Source organism: Neocloeon triangulifer, unplaced genomic scaffold (genome assembly GCF_031216515.1).
Source record: "Neocloeon triangulifer isolate White Clay Creek 2 clone unplaced genomic scaffold, ASM3121651v1 ptg000017l, whole genome shotgun sequence".
Lineage (NCBI taxonomy): Eukaryota > Metazoa > Arthropoda > Insecta > Ephemeroptera > Baetidae > Neocloeon > Neocloeon triangulifer.
This window is the reverse complement of record NW_026775559.1, coordinates 3,033,664-3,051,831: the sequence shown is the minus strand read 5'-3', so window position 1 is coordinate 3,051,831 and position 18,168 is coordinate 3,033,664. Positions and strand designations below refer to the sequence as shown.

At 35.6% G+C, this 18,168-nt stretch overlaps 1 protein-coding gene across 4 annotated transcripts in view; it reads left to right on the top strand.

The window, feature by feature from the left end:
- The first annotated feature begins 8,678 nt into the window (after window positions 1–8,678).
- Window positions 8,679–18,168, top strand: part of LOC132203498 (calexcitin-2) — a 49,392-nt gene continuing 39,902 nt past the window's right edge. Inside the window, exons 1-2 of one of the 4 annotated variants that reach the window (XM_059631312.1) lie at window positions 8,728–8,798; window positions 8,867–8,921. Coding sequence is in view for 2 of the 4 variants with exons in the window: in XM_059631308.1 (XP_059487291.1) it covers window positions 9,089–9,101 (13 nt within the window). In the remaining 2 variants the exon portion in view is untranslated. The other 3 variants (XM_059631308.1, XM_059631310.1, XM_059631309.1) reach the window with 3 other exon arrangements.

Sequence of the window (18,168 nt, the reverse complement as noted above, 5' to 3'; positions counted from 1 at the left end):
ATTTCGTTTCTGCAACATCATGAAAAACGTTGAAATGCATAATACTATTGAAATAATCATATTGAAATACCATACGTTTAATTATTGAAGACAAACTATCGTACTTGAATAGGAGGTCTATGCTGAGCAGTTTCATTCCGATCTGACAACATTTCGCAATTGCATCTCCCCACTTATTTCGTAAACGATGATAAAAATTGAGAGTAAATTTTTTAATCATTTATCCGTACATTCAAACTGTTGGTGCTGAACACATAAAATCGGCCTGAATATGAAATCCAGGTACCATACGATGATTGAGCTGAAATTAATGTTGAATTATTGAACATTAATGTGGAATTTCGTTTCGTTAATAACCTGATAAAATCGAGTTAGAAAACAAGCTATCCTGCAGAGGGAAAAATAAATTAACAGGAAATATATCAAAATTGCTTAACTACACATACATTTTTTTTGCATGCTGGGGCGTTTTTGCAGTTTAAGTATTTTAAATCTGGCTTTGGCGTTGTTGTAGCTGTTGTCTTTAAATTGGTCAGTTTATAAAACACTCTTCAAAAATAAGTGGGAAATTATTACTTGGCAGGCAAGAAGAAAACGTTCGGAACAATTTCTGGCATAGAGTGTGACGGAATTATGCCCATCATCAATGGCTGAAAGTACGCATAGCTTGTCCCACGCTACCACTGGTTCCCCAGGAGCCCAAAATTTAGGTGTTTTACCCAATAAAATATCGCCTGAGGAGTGACAGAATTCGAAGGAATTGTTTGTGTGAAAAACTTTTTTTCCCGATGTCCAGTAAAACTTGTTGAATTGCCATGCACCTGCACAAATAAAATGATGTTAATTTAATTAAAACACGGGGAAAAAATTGTAAAAATGTTTTTACTATCTAACGACTTTGCAAGACAGGATCTTTTGCTCTCATTTTCAATTGCTATAGGCGTCATGTTGACACTGCAGCACATTTTCATATTATCCTCCCAAGTGACCTGAATGGAATAAGATGTGCTCTATCAAAATAATACCTTGAAACATTTAATTACAAGGGAAGTTCCAAAAATATATGAATTTCCACAAGCAGTGAACCAAGATGCTCGAAGGACTATATTCATATCATTCCATTTTATTTGAATAAATGTTAAAAACACATTAAATATTTCATACCTCTTGCGGGGTCACCTCTTAGAAGGAGGGTGCGCTAAATATGGTTGAATTCCACAAACATATAAACCGTGAAAAAGTTACTAAATATTTAAAATATGATCTATTACATTTTTGAGACACGGTTGAGTGGCACAGTTAAACAGTCTCTGAAAATTTAATTTAGGGGCCAAAGTTTTATCAATTTATATTTGAAATTTACATCCTTTGACAATGGTTGGAAAGTAGTCGTAGTTGTAACAGTAGTAGTTTTGCTCAAAGTTGGTCGGTTTGTAAATGTGAATGTGGTTCTTAAGGTAGTAGTTAATGGTTTAGTTGTGGTTTTTATGGTTGTAGTTGTTGGACTTGAGGATTTGATTGTTGTCAACGTAGTCGGAGGCTTGATCGACGTTGTTACTGCCTTATATGAAGTGACTTGCTTTGTTGTAGAGGTTGAGGCAAGTTTTGTGGTACTTGTCTCCCGAGTAGTTGCGGTTTGTACTGGTTTTGTGGTAGATATTGAGGACGATTTAACAGTGCTTGTCATTGGAGTACTGATGGCCGATTTTGTTGCAGAGGTTGAGGCAAGTTTTGTGGTACTTGTCTTCAAAGAAGTTGAAGTTTCTGTTGGCTTTGTGAGAGACCTTACACTGCTTGTCATTTGAGCAGTGCTAACAGATTTTTTTGTGGAAATTGAGGTAGTTTGCTTGGTTGTCGCCTGTGAATTAGCAGAGGCTGCTCCTTCTAATATTTTACTGTTTGTTTCTGAGACAGATGAGCTTTCTGGGTTGGAAATATTGGAAGTGATTTTAAAGATAAATGCAGTGCTTGTTGGAGGAGGATTTTCTGTTCCTGTCTCCTGCTTTATAAAGTTCGTCGTCAAATTTTCGGATTTCTCTATTGCTGTTGAACTTGTTGAGATATCAGACGTTATTGCAGAAGTTTCCAAGGACGTTTGCTGATCTGTTGGATTACCTAATTATTTAATTAGTTAAAGCTTAATAAAACTCAATGCCGTTAATACTATCAAGCGATTCAGTAATAATGTTGATTGAAGTTGTGTCAGTTGATGGAACCACAATTTCAGACGAAGCTGATAATCCATTATCGGAATCTGGAGATGGTATTTCAGTTTGAGAAATATCTTGTGTAGTTTTGCTAGGAGTTTCCAAGTTAATTATTCCTCCGGCCCCTATTTTTAATGAGCGCGTTGTTTCTTGAATTATTGCAGATGTGACATTTTTTGCCTGCTGGGAAATAGAGGCACTTAACATTGGGTTGATATTCACATGCTAAATTAGCAACAGAAAATCCCAGAAGCTAACTTAGCAAATATTTGAATACCTTCATTATATTTTTAACATAGATTATATAAAAATTTACATTTATATTAATTCTTATTTGTTTATTTTAAATTTTAATTAGATAGGAAATTACTAATATACCGTTTTTGGTTTATGAATATCATTGGAGAGACAAGCAGTATTTCCGCAACAGCGTATTATTGTATTGCGATTTGAATGTACTGCAAAAAAATTCAATTAAAAAAGCTCGCATTGAAATATTGCAATTTACTTTTTGTTTTAAAATTCGCTTTTCTTGAATTCTGTGTTATTTTTTTAGTAGCTTCATCGCCCTGAAAATTAAAGAATTAAAGTTAAACAAGTGGATACATATATAATTTCATGTCTGTAACCAATATTGAAACCAATATCATTAAAAATAGAGAACTCTGCTTGATACCAAAGTTCATGTTTTCACATCAAATTCAAACTAACTGGATCTGTTGTTGACGTTTTTGAAAGGACAAAATGAATTCAACAGGATGTTTTGATTTGTGCGTAACACCGACAGTCAGTCAGCTATGTAGTCCAAATATTTTCTCAAAACGAGAGTTCATTTAAAAATTGCGTTGCTCATTAAAAATATAAACGTTTGTCTCTTAAACAAATTAGCAAATTTAACCCCATTTAACCCTTTATTAAAAAGTCACCAGGCGTTTTCTTTTAACCGCAAATACCGCAATAAAAAAAAGTACGCCTTACAATTTAAAATAATTTTTTGAGGTTTAAAACTAAAAATTGCAAGGAAACTTATCCTTAAGGCATTTCTGTTTTGTTTTTTTCTTTTCTTTTGAAAATCAGTTCATAAGAATTCATAGGAAGAAAACCAAGTCAATATTCAATATCAGTATCGGACCGGGATTGAAAAGTAGTCCTGTAATGTGTAGCACTTTATGACTTTACTCTCCACATTGGAGCAAAGCGTATTCAACTCTCAATTTAGAATAAAAAAAAAGCCTTACAAAAATGGAACGGCTGTACATAATATGATTTGATTGATTTCCTTTGATCAAAATGAACACGTGTACCCACCAGTGATAAAATCATTTTTCCAGACTTCTCAATGCTCATTTACCCAATGAACTAATCTTTAGTCAAACTTTTATTGTTTGAATTTAATTAATTTTTTCCAATGTTTTTTTTTAACTACACCCCATAAAAGTTTCGTTTAAAATTCCCTTCAATTGAGCTAAAAAAATGCAGTGTCATTTATGACATGTCATTCAACTGGGCGAGTAACAAGCCTTCAAACTCACGCCGAGTTTTTCGCCATTGTAAAGTGACCCGGCCGATCGCGGCACGGCGGCTGTCGAGTCGCTTCGCTCTCTGGCTATTGAGCTGTCACAACAAAGCACTACGTTATTATTCATTTCCACGCAAGATCCGTTTTTGTCCCTGAGCGAAAAATGTTGTTAAAACTCTTTTTATGCGATTTATATATTTGCAGGCAAGTCTCGGCTTCATTGTAATTGCTGTGCTTCTCCCAACGACGCGTCACACATACTTTGCACGCTGTTCCGATTTTTACATGAAAATGTACAAAAATAAAAATATAGCTCCTTGCATTAGGTGTATCTCCCTTCTCAGACATCGTAAAAACGTGGCGATGCACGCTAACTTATGATGTAATATGCGTGCTTTTTGTGCATAAAAGATTTTACGATTTTTGCTGCAGAGAGAGAGGATGGATGGAGTTTAAAAGTCTGGGTGGCGTCAGGAAATGTTTTACTTATCACTCTCATATAAAAATTGATTTTGAAAAGCAGATAAAATTGAGAGCCCTTAAACGGAATTATTCTCAATGTCAAAGTGACTAAAAAAATTGATATATTAGTTAATATATCAATTTTTTTATGTTAACATATAAAAAAAGTAATTGTATTTATTTTGCTATTTTTTTTATATAACTAATCAATTATTGATGATACCCAATAATTTTTAAAGGTAAAGTAATATACTAATCATATTTTTTCTGATACATAGATAATACAAAATAAATATTACTATAGTCAAACAAGAAAACCTAATTTTCATGTCAACACTTAATTAACCAAACTGAATAATTTTCCGCACCTTTAAATTGATAGCTGGTGCTCAACACTAGACTGTTGTCACCCATTGCAAGAGAGACGCATTTTTCATCAGTTCCACATACAGCAAAGCTGGCCAAATTTAGCTCCGCGTGCCCAAGGTCACACTTGAAAAGGCCACACACATCACATACTCGTCTGCACCTTCACGAATGTTGGCCCCGAGGCCACTTTTACTTTTCCCATTCAATGTCTGCCGGACACTTTCCAGCTGAGAAATAAAAATGGATCTCTATGGTTGCCAAGAATTATTTGGATTTCTTCTTCATTAAATTAGCGTTCTCCTTTCAATTTCAGTAATTTTTTATTTGCATTGTAACTTTTATCATTACTGTTGTTGTTTATTTTTCCACATTGTTTTAACTATGAATTATTTTTAATTGTTGATTGGTAAAAAAATTTTAAATTTAGAAAAAGAGTAAAAAAAGAAAGGATTTACAACTAGCATGTGCATGATGTACGAGTGACATCAAACGAGACTTGGCCACCGCAGTAATAAAAGAAAAATCTCAACCAAATAATTTATTACCATTCCTTTCAAATCTCAGCTTTCGATCAAGAGTTAAAAAACCAAACTTGACAAATAGGACAACTCCGTGGGAATTAAAAACGATTTTTTTTTAAACGAAATGCCCTAATGATTTACAAAAACGGAACCATCGGCAAACATCAATGACTGTAAAATTTGTGTTTCAAAACATCCTGTCAACTCTGTGCGTTTTTTATTTCCTTTTACCATCATCTACTACGTCAACGGCATTATTTAGATTCAAGATTGGAATGTGTCATAGCAAACAATTCGTTGTGCAGTATTATTTTCAATAAAAAATGACTGCTAAAAATTCTGCTTGCAGGCAGAGAAAATTACTGTTTGGGCAGACTTATCACTAACTAAATGTTGAAAAAAAACTTTCTTCACCATAAAAGAATTCAAGAATATCAAAATTATATATTTTTATCTTATTAATACTGCATAACGTATTGTTTGCTGTGACACATTCCAATCTTGAATCTAAATAATGTCGTTGACGTAGTAGATGATGGTAAAAGGAAATGAAAAACGCACAGAGTTGACAGGATGTTTTGAAACACAAATTTTACAGTCACTGATGTTTGTCGATGGTTCCATTTTTGTAAATCATTAGTGCATTTCGTTTAAAAAAAAAATTCGTTTTTATTTCCCACGGAGTTGTCCTATTTGTCAAGTTTGGGTTTTTTACTCTTGAACGAAAGCTGAGATTTGAAAGGAACGGTAATAAATTATTATTATTGAAAAGAAGATACATATTATTAAATATAATGTTAATTACATATAATCAAATGCTTTTTTAAAAAATCATTTCTCTTTGAAATGTAATTGAATTTTGCATTAATTAATCATTAATGAGCTTCTTTCCTGAAATAATAAGTTGTCTTTGAAGTTATATGACATAAATAGTTTCATTACGTTATTTTGAATTTGCAAATTATACATGTCATCTTTTCAGTTTTATGCGGTGAATTATGTGAGAACAGGATAGTTGCTGAAATCCTTCTTTAAAATTTTCATTTCTAAAAAAACAAAGGTCGGCCATGCGGCAACCGTACTGCGTCAAACTCAATAAGGCTCTCAAGAAGCTTGCAATAAATCGTATTTACTAACTGCGTTGCGAGCGAGCGATAAAAATGAGCCGACACATCACCTCGAAGGCCACTCCTTTCAGGCAATCAATGGTCAGCGCTCGCCATATTTGCCAAACCGTCTGTCCATTATCGAGCTGTCTGGTCAGCAAAGCGTCCGTCTTGTGAAAAAGTCACGATGTCACCAAGAGCGCATTTGGCCAATTAGCAAACCGGTCAGTCATAACACATTTTGGCTGGACAAACACGAAGCGCGCTCCCGTTGATCGACCTGTGTCATTTGTTGGCCATGCAAATTTGCACCTCTCGTTTTATTTAGTCGTTAGCCGCGGCTGCTAAATGACGCCGGCGTTTATTTTCGGCCGCGAAATTTATGACTTCGTTACGGATTGCAATCAGGACCTGCCCGTGTTTATTTTTGTGCCGCTCGGAAAAATTCATATTATTACTCGGACAGGCAAACCTGAAACGATTGGCAATAATAATTGGTACAAAAGGGACGGATGCCCGCGTGGGATTTGCGCTCTTGTATTTGCATATCGCATGCATTAAACATGTCTGTGTGCTTTGATCCGTGTTACCTGACTAATTTGACGATTTTCTGTACCTTTGCTTTGTTCATCTGAAATTAGTTTTTAACACACAATTTATGCTGTTTTACATAAAATGCTATAAAATTAAATATTACAATATTATAATTATTATATACAAGTTCCTTTTTACAACATAGTTTAAATTTCATTTCATAGTTTTTTTTATCTTTATTATTGTTGGTAATTTTTAATAATTTTGTTAATTATTAAATCACAAATTGTGTTGAATAATACGTTGAATAATAATATATTATGTTAATTGATCATAGATCAGAATATGTTGATGCCATCACCCAGAGGAAGAGGGACAAGGTTGATAAAGTCTGACAGATTTTCACATTTTGGTTAGATAGTTCCCAATCGCGGATGAAAAGAGGAGAGCCATACTATAATTTAAGTATTAAACTCCAACATTTTTTAATTTAAGCAATAATTAATTGATTGCAGTGATGTCACCTGATTTAAATTTGATAAAGTTGTCAGAAGCACTCAAAAAATAATAATTAACAATAAAATCTAGAGAGGTAACTTATTGATATCAATACCTAAATTTTAATCTCATAATAAATTTTCCACATACACACGTGATAAAGATAATGGTTTCACCTAGATTATTTCTTATTTCACGTTGCAAAATATAATATCAAAATTAAATTCCTTAACTTGCATAAGAGAAGTAATTTTACTCTGCAACGTGTGGTCGTAAACTAACCAAGCCGACACTAATTCTTCCAGTACATAGTCTAAATACCGCGGGCTGCAGGGTGCAGCAAAAAATCCGCGCAGCCAGCAGCCATCCTTTGTCGCATTAAAAACAATATACAAACCGCGCCGCCGCCGAGTCTCGCGGGGTGCACAAAGGATCGAGAGAGAGAGATACCCCGCCGGATATGCGACTTGCTCGTGTCCTGGCTCAGAAATAGCGAGTGAAATGTAGGGTAGGCAAATTATGTGGACAAGGTTAGCTTTTAAATTCAAAGCTGAAGAGAACCAAGCCGAAATTCTTAAAATATGCAGGCTCAAAAAATATTGTAAATTAGATGAGTTTACGATTGAAGTAAATTCTAGGAGAGTGTAAATAATGATTATTATAGGGTAGAATTGATTGATTGATGGGAGTCAAAAAAATGTTGTTTTAAAATTAAGGAATAACAGCCGTTTTTCAATTAAAGCAACATAATTATAATTGACAATGTACTTGATACAATTTGAAACATCACTTCCTGAAATTAAATAAGTCCTTCTTAAAGGAGAAAATTAAGTCTATTCGAAAGAGCAAAAATATGTAATGACAAAAAGTACCGATCACGGCTTAAGCTCAATTTCACATTTTTGAATTATGACAGACATACATTTTTTAAGCACTATTTAGCATTAAATATATAAATTTTATATAATAGTCTGATTTTTTTCCTGTAAAATATTAATTGACAAGTAATAAAATACAACCCAGAATCGCCTAATGTTAAAGTAAATAAGTAAGGAAAAAATTATTGGACACCACTGCTGCTGTTAAGCAAATACCTTTAACAATTTCTTATTTAACAGAACAATATTCATTTTAGAGGTGATAAAATATTTGATCAACTTTATATTCAGCAAAACGAAGCCCAATAATATTTTTTTTTTTCATATTTTCCACGAAGATAACCCTTTTCATGCTCCCAGTGTAAAGGTGTCAAAAGGGGAGCAAAAATGAACGGCACTCATGAAATTGGTTGTAAAAGGTGAAAATTAGCTCATAAAATGCATTCGATGGTGAACCTATTCGACAGGATGTTTGGTGGAGGTCGCATTTATTTATGGGCGAGACCGAGCCGAGTAAAAATCGGTGTGGCGCCTGATGCAGGGGTTGGCCGCAGAGGCGCTGGGGCTGTCATCAAGTGCTAGGGCGAAGGGTACTGCAGAGAGTGGGTCGCCCGCCTGCCTTCGCCGCATAGGATCTCCTGCAGGCAGTCGGACCGGTCGCTGCTGCTCCTCGCTCGCTCACTTGCTCGCCTCTCGCAGCGCAGGTACTCATTTGCAAAAAACTCACCCCGAGATTCACATTCAAAAAAAAAATTTGTACTCCCCTCATTAGATAAAAAAAGCAAGAGTGCTGCTGCCGCTTCTCTGCCGTTTGTTGGTGTGTGCGTGTGAGTTTTTTGCGCGTTAGATGAGAGATTTAGCAGCAATTTTCTAACAACTCTCAGTCACCCCGTTCTGCCTAGAGGACCACCCCCTCCCAGTTAGTTATCGCGCTAGTTGGCACTAGAAATCATTCACCACGGAGCTATTTAATAATCCTGTTGTTACAAAGTTTATGGAGTGGGCAGGTGAGACACACTGTTACAAATTCTCAACTTTTTTACTTTTTCGCCTCAAAACTCCGCATGATAGAGAGATTCCTTGCTCTCCGGCCCGCCCTTACACGTCTGCATGATCTTTTTTTTTAAATTTCAATAATATCTCACTGTGGTACTTAAATTTATGCACGTTCCTCCTGACGAGATTGCTTGGTTTTCGCTGCTTCTGCTCATGCAAAGTTAATTACTGTTTGTGTCGGGCGATGCATGCTGTTGCCAGCGGAGCTTGTTAATCCCGCGATTTGTGTCGCTTATCAAAGTTTTTGCGAGGTAAGCTGCGCCGATCAAAGTGCGATTTGGCTTCCTAGAAACCAGGAACTTTATTTGAACGAATTTCAAAGGTTACCTTATACCATATTCCAAATGTGTCCATTGAAAAGATAAAATTTATATCTGATGTCCCGTGGATACTCGAAAGTTAATTTCTGGATAATTTCACAAACATTTAATTAGGAAAGGTCTTGACAGAAATTCTTTACAGGTTGCATATTAATTAAGAAATTGAAAATTCCATCGAATATTTAAATTATTATTATTATTATACTCTTCTTGTGGCCATAGTATTTACAAGTCCTGATTAGATAAAAGTTGAAATCTCTAACACGGTACCATCAATTTCATTCCAGGTGCTGATATTTTTATATTTATTCCAAAAATAGCAAAAATTTGCATTTATATTATTTTCAAAGGATCTGTTTTTCACATTCATAATTTACGTTTGTGACTGGCTGGTTTCAGAAGTTAGGATATTCATTAAAAAATACCTAAGAATACACTTTCAAAATATAGAACTAACGATAAGATTATTCCGGATAATTATTCTGCCCCTACCTAATGCACCCATATTTCTCAATATCACTTATGTATAGTTACAAGGAAGCAAGATAAACCCTAATCTCGGCACAAAAAACTATGAAATATTTTCATTCCTGTCACCAAAAGCCCTAAATAATTGTAAATCGCACACACATTTTTTTTGTCACTGGTGCACAAAATTTGTATATCGCCACTGGATTTCACCTTGATCGCCATTATTATTCTACTTAACTGCGCAAATATTAATCTGCCATATTTTATTTTATGCAAAACACGAATTTCGTATTCGCGCCATGTCAGCTGAAAGTTTTACGACGAGTCTGAATTATTTATGTAGCGGCACCTTTCAGCTTTGACTTTGTGTTACCGCGGGATTGCAGTAGCTCGTTTAATTAGGGCCGCATTATGGCGCGAGCACACACACGAGGCTTTAGACAACATTTCACCAAGTTTGCTGGCCTAATGTGCTCTAAATTTGAGAGGGACGTTTGACGTTGAGTGCCGTTTTAGAGAGAATTCATTGCATTACCAAACTAGTTAGGACGAGTAGTTTAGATGATTAACAAAGATGCTTCATAACGAGAAATTTGATATCCTACGAAAGTATAATAATAATAGTTTCAAATGGTCTGTTTAATTGGCGTCCTGCAAGAAGCTCTATGGAATTTTGAAATGAAATAACAAATTTTCAACTTCAAATATAGGAGAGTTTATCAATAACTGGGAAATTAAAAAATAAAGAAAATTTAAAATGTAAATTGTGAACATGTAAACAACAATAATAAATGAAATATGAATTAAGGATTATGGCGTTGAGCGGGTTGCATAACATTATCAATTAAATGTTCCAAAATAATTTTTTTCCTCTATTACAAGTGATTTAATAGAAAAAATTAAGTTCTTGCTGACTGAGAAACTTATTTCGGTAGTTCAATCTCCTTGGCAAATTTCTTATTCGGAACAAATTTATACAGCCGGAAAAGCTGGCGCTCGAGCACTTTCTGCACATTTCCCTAGCAGCGTTGAGTTTCACGGCGCAGTCAAACGCGTCGGCGGGCGTTTAATTACCATACGCGTGCATGGGTTCCGCATACATATCGTCAAAGAAGGAGCTCACTTTTGCGGCACCCTCGCGAAAATTTGAACAAAAACCATCCGCAGTGCAGTTCCGATGAAATTCCTTGGTGCATTCCTGTGCGAAAAGCCGCGAGCAGCGAGAAACAAAAGTAGCGCGCGGCTCAAGTCTAATTTGGCCGAGTCAGATTATGACGATAATGCTTTTACGCCACCGCCGCTCGGCAGTAAAAGAGTTAAACGACTGCATATTAGACGCGTAATTTAATACTGCATCTCTCGTCGCTCGTCACACAGTGCGCCGGCGGCGCCATTACAAAATAATGCGACACGCGCAAGAACGCCCGCGGCTAAAAGCGTTTAAATTGCTCCATCCACGCGGTTCTTGCTGCTGGTTCACATATGCGAACCAACGTGTGCTTTGCTTGAATTATGCGTGAATCGACGCCAGCTATTTAGATTGTATCGCGCCTGTAAAACTATGACTTGCCGGCCTTCCCCAAAATGCACGCAGTAAAAAAGTGGGACACAATTGGGGGAGATTGGTATAATATATAATGTGTATAATATTTGTGCGTGTGGGTGTTTCCCTCGAGTTTAAAGAGGAAGCAAACAAAACTTCAAATCTTTGAAGATTTAAATTTTAAATCATTTGACTGAATTTAAATAGAAAACTTAACATCGCCAACATCCCCTTCCTTATAACTTAGAGATTGCTTTTTTTTACTCCTAATTGAAACTACGCTTTTTAAGTTCCTTAAAATATGAATGCATTTGAAAATTGATTTTATTAAATAAAAGTATCATTCATAAGTCTAGTTCCTCATTAGAAACTCAAAGATTATAATAAATAATTTTTTCAAATAAACTTAATTTCAACATTAAATTTTTTATGCGCGCAATATTTTATAAATTTTTTCATCATATCCGCTAATAATTATTGAATAAACCAAAGCTCCTCCAGGCTACACTCATGGGCCCCTTTCCATTTCGAGTAGGACCATTATATTTTTATCAGAGACGGAGAAAAACGAGTGGCCCATTGTAGCACGCGAATCACATGGGAACCGCAAGGGTGAAAAACATCCGAGCAAATAATAATTGTCCTTTTTTACTGCTCGGCGGCCGAGTGGGAAAAATGGGTTGTGTTTATCGCTCGTAAACGTTGATGCAGTCGGACCTGTGCGTAAAAAGCGGAATGAACGAGACGCCACTTTTTCCACCCTTGCGCGGGCAGATGCTTTGGCTGGGGCGAGCAAAAAAAAAGAAATGCACAACACCAACTACATAATGTGCAGCGTCTGCCGGCGGAAAGTAATGCGGCTTGGCACCTATCTCTTGGTGTGGTGGCGAGAAAGAGCAGCTTTGTTTGGGGAGAGCCTGCGGGGCGCCTGCCAGTCTTCCACGGTTGCGCCTCGCTGCTTTATGTGGCACAGACGCGGTGAATTTCGCGAAATGATACATTTCATCTTATCAAGTCCCAGTATGACACGTGCGAGAAGCAGAGTGTTGATGAAAACATATAATACACTTAGTTCTGGGTAACTTTGCATGGCCTCAAGTGAATATTTAGACACCAAAGTTTGATTTTTCAAGATTTTCAAATATATTCCTTTTATAGCTTCCAATTATTGATTTCATTTTTTCTATAAATTTTGTGTGCCAAAATCTGTAAAATTCATTTGAAATATCGTTTTCAAATGGAAGAAGGTCATTTACAGACAGAATAATATATTCACAAAAATATGAAGTGAGAGTGAAATTTTTTTATAAAATTTAAAATGTGTCAAAATATTTGCTTAAAACTTCATTTTATAGCATCTATGCTTTGTAAATGGGATTTTTATTAGTCTTCATGGTTACTGTTCTTCTCCCTAGTTTTTCACGTTTTAATTTCTCCCAAATTTAGAAAAATCTACCTCAAAATTGCCCTTTTCATTGCTATGTAAATTTATTGATCTCCAATGCAATTGTTCTCTCTTCAATTCACATCTTCTCTTGACCCCGTTTTATCGCGTTGTGAAAGCTCTTGATCGCAAATTCCTAGATAAGCCCACGGGATGACCAGAAATCCCGCAGGACTGGTCCCCCTCTTTACTTCGGAAACCATTACTCTCCCTAAAAGTGTGTCAACATTTGCGTTTGACAGGAATTCTATTGGTTTTACAGAGACATTTTCCGCCACTAGATGGGCAAGGAATAACTTTTCAGTGGGGAAATTCTTCATGGTAGAGTGTGGGTAGCTGCGCTGTCTTGAAGTTTCGCCTCGTGGGATGGTCGGTGGCGGTATCTGTGTATGGTCAATATCTCTGTTGTCTCAACCCCAGGAGGGCGAAAGTTCAAAAGCTCTTGTCTAGGAATATATAAAAAGTTTGAGCGTTATAAAAATGATTTTATAAAAATTAATAAATATTAAAATTATAATATTTTAGTTTATGATACTTATTATTTTTTATGAAACAAAAAGAAAGTGATTGAAACTTGGATTTTAAAACTGAAGAAAATTACGTTTGTTTTTTTAAATTGTAAATTTATAACATTCTAATTTTCATGATATTAAATATACAATTTTAAAAAATAATTGTTTAATTTATTATTTACAACTCGAACGTTCCTACTAGATCAAATAGTTATTCAGTATAAAATTCTTGATGCATGAAAGTATGGTTTTACATAATATGTACTTATTTGTATTTGCTATGATTAAGTAAGAAATAAGGGGCAAGTGAAATTTCAATCACTTCTAATCACAGTTTTGAATAATCAAGCTTGATCAAATGAAATTTCACTAGCCGAATAGGAATTTCAATGAAATCTAAAAAAATATAATAAAAATTTCCTGTTTCCTACAAAGGGTTCAGAAATTCTGGGGAAAAGGATATTTCATTAAATGACAGGTGCAGCTCCCAAAAACTATTCTGGAACATCCTTGCATATTTCCATAATATATCCGTGGGCCCACGAATAGCGCATCTGTTCGGCCCATGGAAATTTCCCAATATCTCAAAAGTAACTCGAGACGGGAGTGGTGCAGGTGCACTTTAACACTCCTTGACAAAAGACTTTTGTGCGTGGCCATTTTTCAATCGTCTATCAGCACCAGCGTGTCTCTCTCCTCCCTTCTTAAGGGGGTTGCTTTTCGATTCCGAGCCCTTCCATTGCCGCACGCTCGCGACAGGAAATTGAATTTGTCGCCACTGGAACGCACCTGCTGCAACGCGCATAAGTGAAAAATATGAACGAAAACATGCACAGGCTCCACGCGAATTAAATTTAAGCAACCGCGAAGAAAATTTTGGCGTGGCTGCGGTTCACTCTTGCGGTGAAACTTTGCGCTGCAGGCCCTTCCGAGGCCGCAACTTTTGTTGTTTTCGCGAATTGCGGCCGTATTTATATTCGTCGGCTCAAGTTTGTGTGGGAAAAATGCGCGGCTGCGCCTGTTTTAATCTAGCCGTTGGAAATATTGCGAGTATGAGAAGTTTGCACTTCTTCTTCTTTTCTCTATCCTTATCAAAAAGGGGTCGGTGTTAGAGTTAATAATGGGGTGGCGAAAAGAAAGAAAGTTTGACCTGTGCGATGAAAACAGACAGTGGTCGCAACGCGAGTCGAAATGGCAAAGTTGCTCTCTCGCTCTCGTTATTAAAGACGTGAGGAAAGAAACTTATCAGAAGGCGCGGAGATTCATTATTTATATGGACGGGAAAATTTTTCGCAGGGAAATGTGTTAGCGGGTGTGGCGCAGCAAGAGAGATGTGGCTCTTGAATTGAAAAGTTGGGCTGTGGTGAATGAAATAAGCCAGGTCTTGGAAGGGCTTCTGGAATATTCTGTCTTTAAGACTAAAATTATTTATAGAGAAATATGCCATAATTATTTTACTATTAAAACAAACAAAAAAAAAACTGCCAATTTAGAAGTTTCAATTCAATTTTTTTTTAATCCAAACTATAAAAATTTAATTTTGATTGAACATTCTGATTGGATCGTATCAATTTTATTACTACTCATTTCACTCGCGTCTTTGCCACTGAAAAAATCTCTGATATAATGAAAACGATTTTACGTCGGACTTATAAGTCAAGAAACTTTGAATTTTATTATTCAATATAGTGACTATTAATATATGTTTTCACTATGATTTCACTAAATTCAAATTTGTCAAATATCTACATAATGTTGATATTAAAGTCCTTTTATCTATTTTCCTTTTGTATTTGAGATAATTCAAATCTAATTTAATATCATATCATGCAATTTTTCAAGACACAGTGAGATTAATTTAATGCCGAGGAAAATCCAGTTTTGTAAAAAAAGATCTAAATAATGACTTGCAAGAGTTTGAGTTTTTCAAAATAATATTATTATATAATAAAAATTTCAGTTTCGATGTTAAAAAAAGCTATTTATTTTTCATCATTTGTTCTTGATCGATAAGCAATGTTGTACATTTTGAAATGACAATAATGAAATCTTAATTACTGCACAGTAATTTGCTGTTGAAAAAACAATCAATAATGCTTAAACTATAACAAAGCTCATAGCACTGTGACTCTAAAAGTAAAAATATCAAAGGTTGCTTGCTGCTAATTGGTGAATTTTTTTCTTTTGGAAGTGACCGTTATTATCATGCAGTATCATCTCTCTATAATTCGCTGGCGCGCTACATGTGCTGCAGAACAAAATAACAAAAATTTCATCAGAGCGAGACGGTGATTAATGCGTTATTTTGCAAGCGCGCGGCGAGTCAACATTGACAAAAGCGGCAGTGGCTGGAGGCGAGCGAACGGAATGATAATCAGCTCTCAAAGGCAAAAAGCAAAAGCGTGCCTCTCGAATATGAAGAGTTTTCCATTTCGCCACCGCGCGCGCGTTTATTTATTTTTCATAATTATCCGCCCTTGTTCGTTTTTAATGGCAAAAGTCACACTGAATGTAGCGAGATAAAAACGTTCATACTCTTCGCGAAGAGGGAGTTATTTTTTTTCAGGAAAATTTTGCACACAAGAGTGGCGGCGGCGAAGCGGGTTTTTCCGCAGTTGCGGGCTGCCAGGCAGGACTAATTAGGGGAGTGTTTGAAGCTTTTAAAAGCGCGAGTGTGTTTATTTCAAACGTACATACACATATTCGGGTGCCGTTCTGTTTACACGTCCATTTAATTAAGAGGGTGCGCGTCTTTTTCCGTTTTCTCGTCGGCCTTTCCGGCGCCCGCCACGTCATACTTGCCCCGGAAAATCGTTACGATTCTGGCCCGCCACCTTGAACCGCCGAGGCGCCACCACCCATGCAGCCCGCCGGCTAATTGTGATTTATGATAATGAGCGTTTGTCATAAAATAGTGCACCTCGGGTGCCACGTGTTTCCCAACGGACCGAACGCATTATCCTGCCCGAAAGAGATCATTAGAGGCACTTTTACTGCGGATTATTGCGTGCCCCACACGTCCACACGCACAACGTTTTCAGACCATTGGCTTTTTGTTTGTTTACTCAGGCCATTGTGTTTTGTGACCATTAGTGCCACTGATTCAATTTTAAATGCAAATAATTTAAAATACTTACTCTGCAGCGGAAAGGTTTTCATAAATAACCACTATTTGAGTAAACATTTAGCTAGAAAAAGAATGAAAATTAAAAAAAAAATTAAAAATAAAAACTGCCAAATTTTAACACAGTAACCCAAAACTCCTAATAATTATTTTATGACTGTAGAAGCTTTGTAAATTATTAAATTATTGTATTGTGGTAATAAATGAAATACAACGAAACAAATATTTTTACGCTTCATGTGAAAATTAAGAGAAAAAGATAGCTCTCTACGTGCAAAACCCAGTTTCAATATAATTCTAATATTTTGTTCAGCAATTTGTTGCATTAAAAATACTTAATTTGATCAATTTTAACATAAAATTAAATTTTATTTAAATATTATCTAACGAAGGCAACGAAAAAAAATTATCAAAAGGCGTTATTCATTAACAATATTAACGGTAAGAGTATTCAAAGTAAGGTTCAGCAAAATTTATGAAATTACACCTTGCAAAAATGTTTTTCTTTTTGAATTTTAAAAAAATCAGGCGTTTCAGTGCTGTAAGAATGAATTTATTATGTTTTTGAAGGGTTGAGAATATGAAAGCTGTTGTTATGAACTTGAAAACATTGCAGTTGATATTGAACTATTTTTTTTTAAAAATTACTTTGAATTTTTGTAAACTATTTTGCGAAAAAAAATTAATCAAAACAAAACAGACCCAAATGAAGTCCACTTTATAATTTGCAAATGGAATAGAATTTATTTAATGAAAGGATTAGAATTTTTTGCCCAATTTGTGGGACTGCAAGCGGACAGGGCGTGTCATTAGCCGTGTGTCGCACGCGGACAATGGCGAACATTGCGGTGGGAACGCAGGGTGCACCAGGCAGTGGGCAGTAATTGATGGTGCATCTGTTGGCACTGCATTTGGCTCGTTTCATTGTTGTCCCTGTCAAGTTGGCCGTCGCAATGAATGAATTTATTTCGCTCACCCCAGCTAATTCATCGCCGCGTGCAATTTCCCATTATTGTTCGGCTTGTATAAAAGAGCCAATAGCATGTTTGACCGCCATTATGGACGTAAATTAATGACAGATCCGACATGTCAAAAATTGAAATTCTGCAGAATTTGAAATAATCAAAACGAGAAAATACTTTTTATTTTGATTCTGCAAAGGGTGTAGGGAAAGTTTTGGTAATTTAATTTGTTGGTGAGCGCATAATTTTGTGTTGAATATTTCCTTTAACGACGCATGAGCTCCAAACTTGGCTCTTCAACTTCTCCCGTAAAAGTTTTTGATGCATATCCCAACAGTTAACTTTTCTTCTATTTGAAAAAAAATGATATAGTGTACAAATTTTAATCGAGCTTTAAAATTATTAGTCCATAAATTTGCTTTACCCAACAGCTGATCGTATTGATTAAAAGTTTTCAGTCCTTGACAAAATGTATTTTTTACTTTTAATTTAAGGGATCCAGCGCTATTTTTTACTCCAATTCAACTTGCGCGAGTTGAGAGAATTAACAAAATGATTATAAATATTTGACCTAATTTATATTTTAATCAATTTTTGACAGGGCATAGTCTTACAGAAACTAATTATCAAATTCCTAAAATG